The following is a 19,875-nucleotide window of genomic DNA, read 5'->3' on the forward strand; positions in this document are numbered from 1 at the left end:
CGTAATTAAACTGATGAAAAACATGTGAAAGGACCCTTAGGCTACTGAAGCAGTCACAGAATAGGGACACACCCCCTCTCTTTCCCCTAGCAAAGACAGGGCTACCTAACTAAAGCTAGCCACGTACAAACCATATTTCAGTAGGTTCCTGATGACAGCCGAAAGTTGAGCCATAGGTGGCCCTATTCGCATCCTCCCACCCAAAACCCTCCAATCTAAAATTCGAAGGAGCTGGGCGGAAAATTGTTGACCAAAATGCAGTTACATACACTCACATACAGCCACTATTTGGGTATTCTGACAGCTGCCAGGAAAGATTTGTCCATGCATACTGTTAAGTGTTTCTAGGGAAAATGCTAAATTTCTTTTGTTCAGTCAGCTGTATGTGCTGGCACATAAAAATGCAGGGATTTTACGTTAGGCATTGTTTTACAGTACCAATAAAAGCTTTTGTTATATGTGTTCAATAAGTGCAAAAAATAAAAATCTGCTGATGTTGCCAAAAATCTTGTGTGCCGATAACTTCCTGTGCTCTACACCTCTGCTGGTTGTGGTCAGTTAGCACTGCTCCAAACTCTCCCTGTGTGACAATAATGCTCCTTCATAAATATAGTACAGTGATTGGGTACGGTCACACTAGAACAGTAATTGCATTACTGGCAGTATTACCAAGTGAAATAAGACCCATTGCTCACTGGAATGTTGCAGTGTTTCCTCCTGAGACTTTAGCACACCTGGGAGAGACAGGTGCAGTGCGTCAAAGTCTATGGTAGGCTTCAGCTGGATGGGGTGAACACTTTCCCAAATGGTACCAGCATTTAGCACCCCACCCACACAGGGGCGAGGTTCCAAAACACAGAAGCCCTGCGTTCTGAAACCTCCCTCCTGAATGGTGATGGGTGCCACACCTGTCCATCCCGGGAGGATTAAATAACCTGGGAGGGACGCACTGCAACTAAATACCCCAGCTTGCAAGGGGTCTAAGGGAAAAAAGCCAAAAAAGAAAAATACAGTCACTACAGCTGCAGTATATTAAATATTTATTCTCAGGTTTGAATACACTTTAATTAAGGGGCAACATTTAAAACACAAAGTAGCTATATTCCTATTCAATACACATGTCAAATGTTCCTGGTTCTCCATTACATTATCGCTTGGATACACCAGCTCAACAGAAGAGTCCCTCATTCATTTCACAGTGTTGCGAACAAGAATGAAAAGCTGAAGTCAGACTTGCAGCAACAGTGTCTGATCTGTAAAGACTCACAGATGTGAGAGAGTGTGAAGAGTAAGGCTGGCCATACACTATACAATTTTCTGTCCAATTTCCTTTAGATTTACCTTCAACTATGTGGTGCAAGAGCCTTCCTAATTACATACAATTGAAAGTGTTGTTAGGTTTGACCTCCTATTATATGGTTTTTGGTAAATCTAAACCAAAAATCTCAAGAAAATTGTATAATATATGGCCAGCCTTAGAGTGTTGGTTTCACACTGATCTTAGGAAAAACATGGAAACAATGCATATGCAATTTTACTGCAATCTTACCACGCTTAACCGTGATTTTGCCACCTTTTTTTTTTCTAGTCACAGGACATGTGACTAAAAATCATACCCGCAATTTCAACGGGGAGGTGTTTTTTCGCACCAAAATATGCAGCAAGCAGAATTTTAAAAATGCACCTGACCCGCAATGGATCAGTGTGAAGTGTCCCATAGGAATACATGGTCACACATTTTTCCTCTTTTTTTTTTTTTAATGCAAAAGTAGAAGGAAAAAAAAGGATCAGTGTGAAACCAGCCTGAAGCTGGTCATACACTGATTGAAATTTGGTCGGTCCAGCAGACAGTGGAAAAATTTTGATCAGTGTGTGACCATCTCCATTCAACAGAAGTTGATGATTTGATCGACTTCTGTCAAAGGGACATTCTGGAAAACCTTTGCCAATTAATGGCTGCGTTTGTCCTGCTGGCAGAATTTGTTGTCCTGGCAGGGTAGATTCCTCAATGCACCTCATTTGTGTGGACCCGCTAGCAAAACGAAAAGAAATTCACCATCTATGGGCAGTTTAAGAATCTGCAAAATCTTAGCTCTGAATTGTAGTGTCAAAATTTTGTACAACACAGAAAAACAAAAAGAAAATGGTGACTACAAGGGTGTACATATTTTAATCTTTTAGTATGGGGGAAAAAAAAAAAAAAAAACTATTTGTGCGTTTTAACTGCGTTTTTATTGCTTTCATGGAATTACCCTTTACTATGAGGCATATGTATGTTTACTTACCTTTTTTCCATTGCCAAGCAGTGTACTCTCAGTGTTGAGAGGTGACATACCGAGACTGCATTCTTGTAAAAGTCATTCTGGCAGGACAAGCTACACCTGTCCTCAGGCCTGCACTTACATTGAAGGTCCTGTCATTTCCGTTATTCCAATTTGAGTAGGCTAATCTGCTGTGGAATGTGTGAGCTCCCACATGCTGTGTATAATCTACATACATATGGCAAGCTGATCAAGATGTTCAAGAATACACATGTGATATGTAACAGGGTTTACTGTCATTAGTCACCCATGAGCTATGCATCTAATAAAACAGGCACATAGTGTTCTACAGATGAACTGTTAAGAAATAATCTACAGAAAAAAATACTGTGAATTTGACCAGATTGTCTCTAATAAGGTACCTGTACAAAGCAGATAAATATCCCAATCAGGCCAGCAAAAATAAAAATCTTTAGCTCTGCTGTGGAGGGCTGGGCAGTCAGCTGTTTCTACTGTTTCCTAAATGCTACCAAGGTCAGGACACACTTGGCTACTACAAGAGTGCACGTCCATGGGCAGAACAGTTTGTTCAGATTGTGTAGAGTCATTTTATGACTATGTTCTGGCATTGACTGCTGTTTTTGTTTTTTTAAGTCATCAGCTACAAATACTATAGCTGCTGACTTTTAAGAATCAGGTGCTTACCAGTGCCTGGAGTCCAGCACTGTCTTCCTGCAGCCGGTTCTTCTACCTCTTTTGGGTCCCCAGCGCTGCCTTCTTGAATATGAGAACCAGCTGTGGCTTTCTAAGGAACCACAGCCAGATCCCCATTGTGCATGTGTGAGCTCGTGTGTTGCTTTGTGAATGGTCCTGCAGCCTCCTAGGACATGTGATGTGGCTGTGGGAGGGGATATGGCGGGGAAAGGGATGTCATCCTCGCTAGTCGAGGACTGTGGAAGTGGAAGCAGGTACCGATAAATTGGTACTCAATCCGACACTCCCCCAAAAAAGACCAGCCGGACTTCACTTTTTGAGTGAAGTTCCACTTTAAGTATATTGACAGTTTCTAGGTTTCCATAATCACAGGTCTACATTTGCATGTATGTGTGGATACTGGAATGCCCAATCAGCTCCTGATTTCATATCTCTCTCAAGGCTCCAGCAATGTGCCTAGTTTTGTCTTCTACCATCACATCTTAATTTCCTGCAGCAATCTCCACAATGTGCAAAAAATAAAATTCCCACATCATTAAAGCCATGGCACGCTAAAACAGCTGGTAAGTCTGCAGCATAGATCTCACCAAGAGGGTCCGCATCACAAAAGTCCACAATAAAAAAAGGGAACCTGGAAAGGGGTCTGATAAACCAGCACCTACCTAAAACAGAAATATCTCTTCTGGATAGTTTTTAGATAGTGTATGTAAGCCACAACAATGTACGTCTCTTATTTGCTCCCTTTTGGTCTGCTAAATATACCAATGAAAGGATTTTGTTAGATCTGTTCAGGACCTACACAAAATACCTGTTTATTCTGCCCAAAGTCATGGAAGCTGAGAACTTCCTGTGCTCAAGGAGGAGTTATGGAGATGAAAGGTGAAAAGAGGAGAAGTCCTTTGTAATCCATCAGAAATGAGGGAAGGTAGGTAGTAGTGAACTACATTTTAGGCCTGAAGATTGGGCAAGACACCCCCCCCCCCCCCCCAAGTACATTCAAGTTAATTTTAGTGTTCACAAATCCAATAAATTACTCAAATGTTTATAAAATATAAAAGAGGAGGTTGCGCTGAGCAAACAGATACCAAACACGTCAAACCTTAAAATTGCACATGCCTGTGAACAGCGGCAAGCACAAAATTTTCCATAGGTGATGCTTTAAAAGCCTGCGCAGGTCATCAGTTTAGAGTTAAAGATAAATAATTATATGTCTAATGTAGGCACTCCCAATGCCTGTGTTTACATTGTACTTTTTTTTTTTTGGGGGGGGGGGGGGGGGGATAGTTAAGTGCTTGGGTGTAATTTTACAAAACAAATGTTTTAACTTATTTTATCCCACTTAATTTTACTGCCATGATCTTGATGTACTAGCATTTTGCTGACAGGTTCTCTTTAAGGAGGTATCAGGGGTTTGTTAGACTCCTAAAGTTTTCCCCACCCTCCGCTGAACAAACGTAGTACAGATTGTGCTCTATTCACTTCTTCCCAAACCACAGCAGTCGAGGAAAGTGATTCTTAACTAGCTAGGGGAGATTAGCAGATGGACGTGCGCTGGTAACACCCAGCATGCCTGTCCCAGTACTGGACCAAGTCTGCAAGTGGCACAGTGGCCCAGGAAACATGTCAGAAGTGTTCGTTCCAGGAATATGTGTAAGTGATCAGGTGACTGTACAGCCACTGAATCACTTCTATCCAACCGCCAACAGTTGGCTTGTGAAGTTTAAACATATCCATAAGTTGCTATAGCAGCCCAGTGTGTATGTAAACCCCATCCCCCCACACCCTTATTCCCCGGAGCTTCTGCAAACGTAACCTTCAAGTCAGTGACAGCGAACTGGATAAAAAAAGATGGAGTAGTGTGCATGTATACCTAAGACGTATTAAATGTGTTTTTTTTTTTTTTGTCTTGACATACACTTTCAAGGAAACCTGTCATATAGGAAAATGATGTTTGCCACGGCTAATTTTTTTTTTTTTTGTTAATAGTTTCTTGGCTGTTATGCTGACTTTTTCAACAGCAACTGTAACAGAAAAAAAGATCGAGTTACCTTACCTGGCACACAGGGTTGCACTTTGTGCCAAAGTGGTACATCTTCGGAACGCATGGACAGAAATGTAAACCCTTTGACGGCTAAAACTGCTCTTATATATGCATTTAGTTGTTTTCCAAAGTTCAGCCAAGCAATTTTTAAAAGGTAGTCAACTATGACAGCACCCATTAAAAGTGGAGTTCCACTCAAAAGTGGAAGCTCTGCTTGTTTGCCTTCTCCACTGCCATATTTGGCAACTTTTGGGGGGGAGTGGATACAGGTTTTTGAAAGGTACCCTCTCCCACTTCTGACTCAGGTCTCCGCGGCAAAGTGAACCAGAAGTTCGGCCCCCTCCTCCCTCAAACAGTCTCCTGGGAACTTTTACAGGTCCCAGGAGACTGCCAGACCATTTGGTGCCCACAGTTGAGATGTCAGCGCTGTGGCGAAGAGGAGGGGAGAAGGGACCATGCGGGTGAGAACATCGCTGGACCCTGGGACAGGTAAGTGTGTTTATTAAAAGTCAACAGCTACAGTTTTTTGTAGCTGCTGACTTTTAATAAACATAAAAACGGCTGGAACTCCACTTTAATAATAATTTCCCCTTATGATGGGTTTGTACATTTTTTAAGACTGAAATTTGTTGTCATATCAGGGATGAGGAGTGATAATAATGAAAGTTGTTGAGGTAAGAGTTTGCTAGACGATATGGAATGCAAAACTCCTCTATCCAAGAAATTAATTTTTCCCACAGCATCTTGGCTCTCCAGAGAGGTTTGCATTTACTGGGTCCCAGCACAGAACAGAGTCCACAGAGTGTTTGCAAATAATAATACAAATGATCAGAAACCTTCAACGTACCTAATCCTAAATAAAATACCTGATGATACGTTCACAGGCATAGAGATATTCTACCTGTCCAATGTATAATATGCACCTAGGTAGCTTCCATGCATGCAATGTTTACCATCTTCTAGGCCTGTGCTTCCCAACTGATGTTGTGTAAACATTCAAAAAAAGTATTTTCGTGATATACCGTTTCTACCCCCCCCCCCCCTCTAAATACAGCTGACTGGCACTTTTCATCTTAACATGAAAAAGACCCTACTTGCATTTTACTAGAAACAACAATTAAGACCTACAGTGTATTATACCAAACAAAGCAATACATATTGCCTCTATTTATATAACATTTGTGTCAAACTTAATGTGTCAAATTATCTCTCCCTTTATTAAAAAGTGTCCATTAAACAACATTATCCATTGATTAGTGCTCCACCACCACCAAACACAGCCTCTTACCAAAAATGTAGACCCCAGGTAATAGGTGGTCTATACAGGCATGAAGCTGTGTGTGATTCGACTTGGATTATCCACTCCTAAGGTGTTCCGATGTTCTGGTAGCCTTCCTCTTTATTAGTGAGATACTCAAATACAAAGAAGAATCTCTATGGTGAAGCTGCTTACAGAGCTCTTCATTTTCAAGACTCACACAAACGGATACATGTATGATGAGGGTTGTCAACATCTACAAGAGAACTGCATAATATCATGGAGGAAAACTAACCTACAGGTGTCCATAATTAAGCGGATTTCTTAAAGCAGTTGAACTTTGATCTTTTGTGAATGCACTTAAATTCAAATAGGGACATTTCTGTAATCAACAAGAGATTGATTACATTTTCCCAAAGGAATAAACCTTTCATCAAACCTGAACCACAGTAAAATGTTAAATAATTTGGGAGAGAAAAGTGCCAGTGACCTTGAAACATGCAAGTCTCTTTGTTTCAGTTTCAGAGAGATCTGAGAGTGTATGCTGATGCTTATTGGGCCACACTGGTTGATTGTTACAAACCTGAATACTTTTTGAAAGTAACTCACCAAGTGGGGAAACAAGAATAAGGTTGATAGCCCCAAAGCCTTAAAAGTTAGAAATAGCAACTCCCATGAGCCTATTCTAACTGCTTCCTCTGCTTCCTTATAAAATTACAAGTTTTAGTATACAACTATAAATTAAAGTCCCTAACAAATGAAGAGCATAGGAGTTGTGTTATGTGAAACAATAGAGAGAGTCACAAGATGGGAAGAGGAAGATAAAACACACACATATAGAATTTGTAAACTAAACAGGCACAGATAAAAATAGATTTAATATGTGTCCTACTATACTCTTAAAGTTGAACTTCACCCAGAAGACGACCTGGTTTTGACAGATACCTGCTCCCACTTTTGGTTGGATCACCCTGGCAATCCACCAGAAGTTCTCCTCCCCCCAGCCTCCTGGGACACTCCATAGGTACCAGAGGCTAGCAGGACCATTCACAAAGCTCAGCATGGCTTGCACAGGCACAGTGGGCAGCCGGATGTGCAGACGCAAAGAAACATGCCAGCACCCCAAAGACTCGCAAAGCGGCGGTTCGGGTAAGCATGCTGACATTTAAATTTTTTTTTCAAAAAGGCTGAAAAACCACTTTAAATTCGATTAAACAACTGGGATGAGGGAGCAAACCTGTGGGACTACAGTTATTGAGTGAAGTTCCGCTTTAAGTACATGTAATCAGCTATATCACCAGCCATTTGATGGCTTGACAGCTCAGTTGAGAGCTACCATAAGCACACTTGTAACTAACAATTATCATTCGAGACATGAATGTAACTGTTTTTGGCAAGCAGTTAAATTGGTAAAATTTAGTTCCAATTTATGTATGGATACCACTGATGGATAAATGTAGCAAACACCAGATCAAAGCTCTGCTCCCTAGTCTTCAAAAAAAAAAAAATAAAAATAAAAATAAAAAAAAATATTATATATATATATATATATATATATATATATATATATATATATATATATATATATATAATAATATTCACACACACACACACTTTCAGTGAGGCAACCCTTCCTCATCACTGCATGGGGTAAATGCTTGGTAACTCCTTCAGTGGGTTGCAGTCAAAAAGTGCATTTCTTATCTCACTTCCCGCCTCAACTGGCTCTGGCACGGTTTTCTTCTCCACAAAGCTCTGGTCTGTGAGCAGAGCCTTGCCATCATCACATACAGTGCAGGACTAATAACTTTGTTGGAGAAGCCAAGAGAGAAGGCTGCAGCGGAATGATCATGTGGATCAAAGTAGCCTGCTGGAGCATGGAGACGTTAACTAATGCAGCCTCTTTTGCAACCCCCTAAACATAAGGAGCATTTAATCCTTGCAGTTTGAGGGAGACACCACAGATCAGTTTTGCGATCTGTGGTCCCTTTGAAAAGTAGTGTCCCAAAGACACAGAGGAAAGAAAAAGAAAATCTCTGTAAAGATAAAGAAAATCCCCATGACAAAGAGGCGTAAATATACCCAGTGGGGTCAAAATAAAAAATAAACAGGTGGTGCACACACCTAGTGCATTATCCAAGGTTTATTGGCTGGCAAGCCATTTGACCACATTTTGAACACCTTGCTTGTCGTTGTGGCCATCTTCATAATGCACATGCTTTATAGATACACGCTTTGTCTGTATGTTTTTTATCCTTTATACCTTTGAAGAAACCTTGGATAATGCACTAGGTGTGTGCGCCACCTGTTTATTCTTTATCTAGTGGCTGATCTCCCCGTCTGAGGAGGGCTGCACCTCTGAAGCATCTCCTTTGGTTGTCGCTGTCCTGGTTCCCTTGACTTTCCTTTGGCTGTGCATTTCCTGAGGCGCTGGAGAGTACATACATTATCCGGGTCAAAATAAAAACCTGACAGAAGTTCTTAGCTTTACACAAAAAAAAAAAAAAAAACTGACATTACATATATTTACCTAGTATTGTTTTTTACAAAGAGACAACAGGATAGGAGAGATCTCCCTAAAGTGAAGAAAAGGTCTAATATTTACTGTGGCCACTAAAACACAAAGGTTTACCCTCACATCTATCACTGACAAATGAAAGATTTGCCCTCCCTTCCATGCCTGGTGACAAATATGAAGCCACTGAAATGCACCGTGGTTGTCCTTTAAAACCAGTAACTACGAATTCATCATTCAAAAAGAACACACTGAGTTCTGTAAAATAAAAAATAAATAAATAAATAAATAAAAAACTTACCCGTTGTAGTGTGCCTTCATTTTGATGATGTCTTTTGATAAATCCATTTTGGACCCCATCTTGCTCGGCATGATACTAAGAATATCCAATGTCAAAGATAGTCTCAGGAGAAACACATGTACAGTCTGAACAGGTGAGCCAGGCGGCTTCAGTAGTAATCAAACCAGAATGTCACTCCTACAGAAAGAACAAAACAATGAATCACTATTTGCATTCCAATACCTTTTACGACAATGACATGGTCAGGGAGATTATGAAATGTATTTTAAATAGAAGCATTTTTAGAGTACTTAAATGTTGACACAGCCCATTGTGTTACACAAGTGATCAAACAGTGAACTATTCATATATTTAGGTATATTGCGCTGCATTTGTGCTACACATTAGATAATTCCTTCAACCATGGACAGAGCTGGATTAATATCATTTTGGTGATTCACCTCCTCTACCAGCAACAAAAACTTAATGTGGGCATAAATATAAGACACATAAGTATTGGACAAGGAAGCAGTTAGACTGTCCTCACGCATTCCTTGACCAACATTTCAATATACATGGCCAATTGGCTTTGCCGAGTTTGTGTTTATGCCTCCAAACAAGAATAGCAGCCAAATCTGCCCGACTGCATTTTACCTTGAATGTACAGTATCACCCAAAGGTATAAAATGTTATTCTGAAAATTGTATGAGATGGTCTGCAATGATACTATTCTGTATATGGTTTTTCCCCCCTTTCACATTCCATTATTTATATTTGTATTCCCATTATTTACATGTAGACCAAGCTGTCCAACAAAAGTAGCAATTACAGGGTTTGGGCCAAACCATAATACACTGATGAAGGTGGTCATAATGGCCAACTTCTATTTATATGGTTTAAAACATTTTTTTTTGCAAAAAAGGTACAGTTAAAAAAATATATTTTAACAGTGGATTTAGCTTTTGCCTAGAGTTCTACTTAAATTTCTAATAAACACATTTCAATAACATTTGTTTTTGCCACTATATTACAAAATATAAATGCTTGCTTGTTCCTAGAAAAACTGCAAGGGGGTCCGCTACAGAGAACTGTGCCTTTGGGCCTTGTACATATGCAACAGCTCTCATCTTTTTGTAAACCTAAATCAGAGTGGGGTCTCCAGAGCCAGCAAGCCCTTAAAGCTGAAATTTAAGGGGGAAAAAAAAAAATCTTCATTGCTTTAATAAGGTAACTTACCAGCAATGAAGGATACCAAAAAGGTAGACATCTTTGCTGCGGGGATGCCCCGTCCTCTTCGTGTCTGAACTTCCAGTGCTGTAGGGGTTAATAGTTTCGTGTCTACTGTGAAGCTGCAGTAAAATGTTCCTTACTAGGACCTGCCCCCTCCTCCACTGAGAAAAATTCTTTCATTGCTTTAGCTGGAAAGTCTCAGGAGTCTCTCCCACTCACAGATTAAGCTACATGTAGTGAAAGCAATGTAAGAATGTTTCTTAATGAGGGCGGGTCCAAATAGGGAACTTTTTCACAGCAGTTTCAAAGAAGACCCAAAACTATTGAGCCCCACACCCCCTTAAATTCAGACCCAGGAAGAGTAGTAGACATCCCTGCAGTTAAAGTGGTTCTAAAGGCTACACATTTTTTTTATCATAATGCATTCTCTACATTAAAAGATAAAAAAAAAAAAAAAAAATGTCCTTGTATTTGTACCACCCCCTCACCCACCTGTATACTTACCAAAGTCCTATCTTGATCCAGCACTGTGTGTCTGCAGCGGCTCTATCCCTGCCCAGAGACAGCACCGGGAGCCTCTCAACCAAATTCTGTGAGCACAGACCAAGGGATGGAGCTCAGTTGTGCTGTGTGTGTCAGACTCACACAGCCTGGCTCAGGGTCAAGCTCGCAGGTGTGCCCACATAGCTAGCAGCTTGGTATGGAGGCATACAAAAAGAGGAGGTGCCAAGAGTGCCAGAGAGGGAATCCCAGAAGAAGAGGTCTGGGGCCTCTTTGTACAATACCACTGCACAGAGCAGGTAAGAAGAATGTTATTTTAGAAGAAAAAAAATCCTTTACAAGCATTAATATTTCTACAAGTTTCAGCTACCTGCAAAACGCAGGATATCCTTAATTACAGGCAAGTTAGATTACTAAAGCTACACAGATTTTTTTTTTTTAAATGACTAAAAACATTAGCTGTAAAATTTTAGCTGATACAAAAAAAAAAAAAAAAAAAAAAAAAATCACAGGTGAGATGCCCTTATACATATTGTGACATGGGGTAGTTAGCTCTAGTGGTAGATGCTTTATTTTAGTGAGTCCATGGCAGACAAAGTATTTTTAAGGGCTTAGTACCCCCATTAGCTAAAAGAAAGCAAAAGTTCACCACTTATAGAAATCCACACACTGGAATTCAGAACTACAGAATTCAGAGAAAGACAAATACACAGCTTTCTCTGCCCAGACTGTCTCATTCACTCTAAATGAGAATCCTGAGACAGCTAGACAGATGATAGACAGCTAGACAGATAAAGTAAAATAAGTATTGAATACATCACCATTTTTCTAGGTAAATATATTTCTAAAAGGTGCTATTGACATGAAATTTTCACCACATGTCAGTAACAACCTGTGTAATCCACACAAAGAAAGAAACCAAAACAAATTCAGAAATTAAAAAAAATATTGACCACATGAGGAAAGGGAGGTGCAAAAATCATGGAAAGTCAAGACACCAGCTGAAATCCAGCAGTAATTAGAAAGCAATCCTACCCCTTGTCAGCGCAAATTAATGTCAGCTGGTTCAGCCTCAACTGATGACCTATAAAAAGATATCTCATTACAAAGGTGTCACACAGGAAACATCTCATGATGGGTAAAAACAAAGAGCTCTCTTAAGATCTTTGCAACCTTATTGCTGCAAAACATAGTGGTGGCATTGGTTACAGAAGGATTTATAAACTTCAGAATGTTCCAGTGAGCACTGTTGGGGCCATAATCTGGAAGTGGAAAGAACATCATTTCACCATAAACTGGTCAGGACCAGGAGCTTCTTGCAAGATTTCTGACAGAGAAGTGAAAAGAATTATCAGAAGAGTTGTCCAAGATCCACTTGTGGACTTGGAATTAGCAGGTACAATTGTTTCAAAGAAAACAATAAGTAATACACTCAACCGCCATGGCCTGTATGCACGCTCACCATGCAAGACTCCACTGCTGCAGAAAAAGAATGCTGAAGCTCAGCTAAAGTTTGCTGCACAACATTTAGACAAGCCTGTAAAATACTGGGAGAATATAGTCTGGTCAGAGGAGACCAAAATGGAACTGTTTGGACGCCATAATGCACACAATGTTTGGAGGTCAAATGGCACTGCACATCACCCCAAAAACACCATACCAACAGTAAAGTTTGGAGGTGAGAACATCATGGTGTGGAGTGGTTTTTCAGCATATGGTACTGGCAAACTTCATGTCATTGAAGGAAGAATGAATGGAAAAATGTACCAAGATTTTTTTTTTAACGATATCTTTATTCATTTGTTTTTATATTCCACAAATACATTTCATACCATCATCATGAAATACAAAAATCTATACTTAATTACATCCCTTATCCCCAAATTAACTCCTCCCCCCTTCCTCTTATCTTCTATGTCCTTCTGTTTACTTCTAGTTCTTGTTTCATTATTCTACTACTTCCCTAGTCTTTTCTCTCCTCCTTTCTATCTTTCCCAGCTTTTGAATTATTTCCCTTAACTTTTATTCCCTTATACTCCAACCTCTTCTAATAATCTTTTTTTTTTTTTTTTTTTTAAATAGGCCTTTCTTCCCAGACCTTTAAAAAATGTTGCTATTTTGTCTACCTCGATGTGATATAATTATTCCATCCTGTATATGTATTAAACTCAGCCAATCTTTTACTTTTGGGGGTTCTGTTTGCCAATATTTAGGGATAAAACTTTTAGCCACATTTAAAAGATTAAATAGCATCATATTTTTATATTTTTTCACCGAAAGCTCTGATTTATAAAATAAACAGGCCCACGGGTCCATCGGTACACTTATTTTCTGAATCTCCTGTATATAGTGCAGTATCTTCTGAAACTCCTGTATCCTGGGACACTCCCACCAGATGTGTGCCATTGTGCCCTTACTTCCACATCCCCTAATGCAGGCATGTCCAAAGTCCGGCCCGCGGGCCATTTACGGCCCGGGGGTCGGTTTAATACGGTCCTCCAACAGTCCTCCCTGCTCTGTGTAATGTGGCCCTCCCACGGCCCTCCCTTCTATGGCAGACAGTCTTCTGCTTGAGAGCAGAGGGCAGTGCGCATGCCTGACTGCGGCGCATTCTCCCTGGTCTGTGTAAATGCGGCTGTCGCACGGCCCTCCCTTCTGTGGCAGACAGTCTTGTGCTTGAGCGCAGTGCGCATGCGTGACTGCGCCGCGCTGTGAGCGACAGAGGGCGGTGTCGTCAGGGCCGGGCTTCCAGCGTGAAGTGTGTTTCTCTTCCCCTCCTGGCTGCCGAGCAGAGACTTCAGCTCCAGCTACCTTATTCACCCTTCACATTAGTGCAGGTAAGTTTTTTTTAAATTTATTTTCAATACATTGTGAAAACTCAGCTGTCAGTTGATCTTAATGTTATGAAATGAAAAGTATGTCGTTTGCAATTAACTTGGCATAAAATAATTTATTTGCATTTAATTGTAATGGTTCAAAGAATGTTTGGAAAAATGTTCGGCCCTCCACCATGTTCACTTCATCCAATCTGGCCCTCTTTGAAAAAAGTTTGGACACGCCTGCCCTAATGCAACACATTAGGTGTAATGTACCATCTTACCAGACATTTATAATTAATTTCAACTATATTCATATGCCCCATGTGTTAAACTAAACATTTTACTTTTTTGTTGCCCATTCAATTTTGTTCCAAGCTCCACCTCCCATTTCTCCAAAAACTTTGGGGATACCAATCCCTCTATTTCAGTAAGAATTCTATATATCCTGGAGGTAGTGTGTTTTTGTATTCTATTCATACTCAACAGTTGTTCTAAGGGGTACATTTCTTCTTTTGCTGTTAACGGCGGTGGGAGCTTTGCAACAAAAGGTCTTATTTGACCATACCGCCACTAATCTATTATAGAAAATGTTTCCTTCTTACTCTTCAAACCGTGTAAAGAACATAAAAACCCCTTTATCCACAATGTCTTTTAGACATGCATTTCTATCAATTATCCATTTTCCTGAGATATTGTCATTTCCGGGCAGGAAAAACCTAGTTCCCGCCAACGGGATTGACAATGAATTAAACTTCCACTCTTTCTGCTTGTGCATTTCATCCCAAATGCATTTTGTGTCAAAGTGCTTGTATTTTCACCCATGTGAGAAATTCCTGTGGTATCCAAATATACTTCTCTAATGGTGCTTTACATAGTGAACTCTTCATTTTTACCCAACTTCTCCCCTGTGCAATATATATCCAATCTGCAATCCGTGATAATATCACCGAATTATAATCTCTCTTGAAGTCTGCCATATTTAATCCTCCTTTTTTGTTATTGCATAAAACTTCGTATTTCAGTCTTGGTTTTTTATTATTCCACACATATCTGAGTACTGTTTTTTAAAAACCTAAAATAAATCCCTGGGAGAGTTATTGAGAGTATATTAAATTTATACAAAACTTTAGGTACTATTATCTTAGTTACGTTTATCCAACCTATCCAGGACAACTTTCCCATGGAGGCTTTCATCCTTTATCTCATTTATTAACAGAATATAATTTACCTGATATAAGTTTTTTTTTTTATAGGCGATGTTAGTTTTATTCCCAAATACTTAAATTATTTTTCTTTCCATTTAAAAGGGAATTCTTTTTGTAACATTTGTTTCTCCATCTTTGGAACATTTATATTTAAGATCTCACTTTGAGGGCTTAATTTTCAAATTATATAACTCTCCGTATTCTTTCCATATTCTCATTAGGTTTGGTAATGTTAATCTGGGGTTTTCTATCTAAAACAGCATATCATCCACATATGCTGCCACTTTATGTTCAGTATCCCCCATCCATATTCCCTTGACATCTAGGCTATTTCTAACAGTAGCTAATAGCGGTTCTAGGGAAATCGCAAACAATGGGGATAAGGGACATCTGTGTCTAGTTCCGTTGTGCATCTTAAAAATTTGGATAACAATCCATTTACCTTCACTGCCGCTGAGGGACTCCTATAGAGCGCTTTTAACCACTTCATCATTCTGGGCCTTATTCCTAATGTTCTCAGCATATCAAACATAAAACTCCATTGTGCTCTGTCGAAGGCTTTTTCAGCATCTGCCGACAGAATAATTCCTGGTACCTCTCCGCTTTCAACCTTTTGTAAGATAAGCAGTGTTCTTAAGCCATTATCCTTTCCCTCTCAACCCAGGATAAAACCTACTTGGTCTAAGTGTATCCAGTCCGACATCAACTCTTTCATCCTTGTTGCTAATACCTCCGCATAAATTTTTATTTTAGTATTCAACAGAGATATAGGTCTGTAACTGGTACATCGAGACCAATCTTTCCCCTCCTTAGGTATAACCATGACATATGCCTGTAACAACTCCTCCCTCATCTTTGTCACCTCTCCCAGGGTATTCATGCAAATGCATAATTTAGGGGATAATTGTTCTTTAAACTTCTTATAGTATCCTACTGTAAATCCATCAGGACCTGGACTCTTCTCTACAGCTGTGTCCTTTAATGTTTTGTTGACTTCTTCTATTGGGATTGGACTATCTAAAGCTATAATCTAGTTTTATCCACTCTAGGTATACCAGCCTCAAATACATCTGCCCTTTCACCCACCTCTTCTAATTTTTACCTTCTAGTCCATATAGCCTACTGTAGAATCTATGAAATGTATTAGCAATATCAGTGGTTGAATTTCGTTATTTCTTTTCCCTCGTTCTTTCGTTATCTCCGCTCCTATTGTAATCAGTATACCCCTTATTTAGGCTTTATGTGCTTCCCAGATCGTGGCAATAGACACCTCCTCAGTCTCATTACTCTTAAAATATCGATTTCCTGTTTCACTCTCTTTTCCATATCTGGGTCTTGTAAGATGGTCTCATTTAACTGCCACATATTTATTTTATTCTGTTCCCTTCCAAATAGTAATCTCATTGTGACTGGGGCATGATCCAATACAGACATTACCTCTAGATTTTCACAAGGGACTCCAAGAGTCTATGCTCAATCAGCATGTAATCTAGTCTTTAATACATCTTATGCACCGGAGAGAAAAAGGTATAGTCTCTTTCCTTGGGGTGTTCGACCCTCCAAGCATCTATCAACTGGCATTGATGCAACTTTTTTTTCCTAGACCTGTGTGGTAATATTGGTTGGCACAAAAAAATTGGAACTACCTATATTTTATTCTCTAGGGCATCTGCTTTCAGAAAATATAGAATGTTTGTGTAATCTTCACGCCTAAAATTATTTTTTTTAAATGTGTGCAAAAACGGCTCTGGCAGCAAAAGGGTTAAAGGATAAGGTTCACCTTCAGGAATGTGTTACATGTTCTACCCGTTTATAGGGTGGAACATGTAAAATGTGCGCTCTCCTGTAGTGACTTGGTAATCCAAGCCCTCTGTGTGACAGCAGTATGGGGAGAAGTTCCTTGTACCCGTTGTCACTTTTTGAAAACAGCATGGCTGTGCAGAGCTCCACCAACTTTGCTGCATCATCCATTCACAGAGTTCTATGAATGAATCAACTTTCAGCACCAACATTCTTTGTTAATGTCAGCTTGTAATTCTCAATGAACTACTATGGTGCTGCGGAGCACTCTGGTAGTTAATGAATTCTTCCTGTCAGTGTGAAACTGCCTGCCTGTACGGACAGAGAAATTACGCTGACAGTCTGCTGGAGTCCTGCATAGCACCATCAATCTGCTGATCGCTGGTGCAATGCTTTACAGGCTCCTATTAAAAAAAAAAAATGTGAACTTATCCTTCAATGGAGCGGACAATGGAGCTTGACTGGCTACTTAGCATACGCTTGTACTGAGTGTCTACACGTGCAAGAGTAACCTGAAGTAATAACATTTTTTTTTTTCTCATTGGGATCAGCGCCTAAGTTACTCACTAAGCAAATGCGCTTCTGCTGAGCATTAAGAGGGTCCGACACTCCCCTTTGCTGGCAAGCACTCAATCGGTGCTCATCACACTGCAATGTTAAAAACATTAAAAGTTTAAGTTGCCATCAAGCCCTTTTTGTTTTATAAAAGCCCCAGACATCCCTAAAAGCATTTCAGGACTTAAATATGGCTTGGTTAGAATTTTTTTTTTTTTTTTTTTTAATCATCAGGACAAGCAGATTGTTAGGAGGGGCAAGTAGATTGGGACCCTGATTTAGCCCCTTGGACAAGTAGTTTTTTTTTTTATTTTAAGAACTCCCACATCCCTGCATCTACCAGGATAATGAAGATGAAATAAGGGTGGACATTTAAGCAAGACAATGACCCCAAACACGAAGCCAAGGAAACTCTCAATTGGTTTCAAAGAAAGAAAATAAACATGCTAGAATGGCCCAGCCAATCACCTGACTTGAATCCAATAGAAAATCTATGAAAAGAACTAAAGATCAAATTTCCCAGAAGAGGCCCACGGAACCTTCAAGATTTGAAAACTGTGGAAGAATGGGCCAAAACCACACCTGAGCAATACATGCAAGTTATAATCCTATACCCACAGTTGATCCAGAGCAAGGCAAAAAAACAAAATCCAGCAAAGCATGATCCAATTTGCTCCTGCAGGGGAAAAAAAAAAAATCCTTTCTGGAGGAATGTATGTATAAATGTTAGTATCCAGTTATATTATGTGTATCTAGGAAGGAATCCAAGCCTTTTTTAAAGCAATCCATGGAGCTGTCCAGAACCAACTCTTGAAGGAGTCTATTCCACATTTTCACAGCTCTCACTGTGAAGAAACCTTTCCATATTTGGAGATTAAATCTCTTTTCCTCCAGACGTAAAAAGGGCCCCCTTGTCCTCTGTGGTGACCTCAGGGTGTATAATTCCACACCAAGTTCATTATATGAACCACTGATGTATTTATACAAGTTGATCATATCCCCCCTTAACCGCTTTCCCGCTGCCCTATAGCAGAAATACTGCAGGGTGCGCAAAATCACATATAAACACGTGATTTTGCATTTCCAGGTAGGGATCGCACACGAGTCACGCGTGCTCTACCCGCACCACCATTTGCGGCCTCAGCTGTCAATCACCGGGTTCCGGACGGAGATTACTCGCCAGCACGCGGAGAATGCTCAGTATTACCGACGGGGAGAGAACTGTATGTAAACAATACAGTTCTCTCCACTGTCAGCTCCTGCACACTGCTTTGTATGGCTCTGCATAGCACAGCCATACAAAGCAGTGTGCTTACAGTGGAAAGCACAGGCACAGCCTCATAGTAAAAACAAACAGCACAGTTAACTCTTTGATCGCCCCAGATGTTAAAGCCTTCCTTCCCAGTGTCATTAGTACAGTGTCATTGTTTTTTATTAGCACTGATCACTGTATTGGTGTCACTGGGGATGTCAGATACACTAAGTCAGTTCCCTCCAGTGTCAGAATGGCCGCTGCTAAACGCTATAACTTTAACGTAAACCAATTAATTTACACGTATTGGGATTTTTTTTTTTTTTTTTTTTTTTAAGCAAAGATATGTAGCAGAATACATTTTGACCTAAATTTATGACGAAATGTGATTTTTCTAATTTTTTTACTGGACATATTTAATAGCAAAAAGTACAATTTTTTTTTCTCAGTTGAAGGTCCTTTTTTTTTTTATAGCGCAAAAAAAAAAAAAAAAATCTTATAGGTGATCAAATACCACTGAAAGAAAGCTCTATTCGTGGGGAAAAGGGGACATAAATTTAAATTGAGTGCAGCGTTGCATGACTGCACAATTGTCAGTTAAAGTAAAGCTGCGCCGTAAACGCAATAAATGGCCTGGTCAGGAAGGGGGGTAAATCCTCTGGAGGGCAAGTGATTAATCTCCTCTTCTCAAGAGAGAATAAATTCAATTCCTTTAATCTTTCCTCATAGCTGAGCTCCTCCATGCCTCTTATCAGTTTGGTTGCCCTTCTCTGCACTGTCTCCAGTTCCCCAAAATATTCTTTGTGAATTGGTGCCCAAAATTGAACTGCATATTCCAGATTAGGTCTTAATATTGATTTGGGTAATATTAGCTCTCTCTCTCGCTCTCTCTAGAGTCTATAACTCTTAATACAAGAGAGGATTATGCTCACTTTAGAAACCGCAGCTTGGCATTGCATGCCATTATTAAGCCTATGATCTACCAGAGCCCCCAGATCTTTCTCCACCATTGATTCCCCCAGTTGTACCCCCCCTAGTATGTATGATGCATGAATATTCTTAACCCCCAAGTGCATAACCTTACATTTATCAACATTAAATCTCATTTGCCACATAATTGCCCAATTAAACAGTACGTAAGGACGTAATAAGGATGTTATTCCACTGCACAGCTTGGTGTCATCTGCAAAGACTGAAATGGTATTTTTAATCCCAAACCATATATCATTTATAAATACATTAAAAATTAAGGGTCCCAACACTGAACCTCAGTGTACACCACTAACAACCCAAGACCATTCAGTGTATGGAACCACTACTCTCGGAATACGATCTTTTAGCCAGTTTTCTATCCATTCACATAATGATTTTTTTTCAAGCCTGTAGACTTTAGCTTACACATTAGCCATGTGTGGGGAACAGTGTCAAACGCTTTTGCAAAATC

General features: G+C 39.8%; 1 protein-coding gene across 1 annotated transcript in view; it reads right to left on the reverse strand.

Annotated features, from left to right (window-relative positions):
- PRKCZ (protein kinase C zeta) overlaps positions 1 to 9,263 on the reverse strand; it is a 358,451-nt gene extending 349,188 nt beyond the window's left edge. Inside the window, exon 1 of the mRNA XM_089684356.1 lies at positions 9,091 to 9,263. Within this exon, the coding sequence (XP_089540482.1) occupies positions 9,091 to 9,161 (71 nt within the window). The 5' untranslated portion in view covers positions 9,162 to 9,263. The remainder of the gene's footprint in view (positions 1 to 9,090) is intronic.
- Between the last annotated feature and the right edge of the window lie 10,612 nt (positions 9,264 to 19,875).

The sequence above is a fragment of the Staurois parvus genome, unplaced genomic scaffold (genome assembly GCF_062004578.1).
Source record: "Staurois parvus isolate SC_StPar_1 unplaced genomic scaffold, SC_StPar_1.0 ptg000346l, whole genome shotgun sequence".
NCBI classification, from domain to species: domain Eukaryota; kingdom Metazoa; phylum Chordata; class Amphibia; order Anura; family Ranidae; genus Staurois; species Staurois parvus.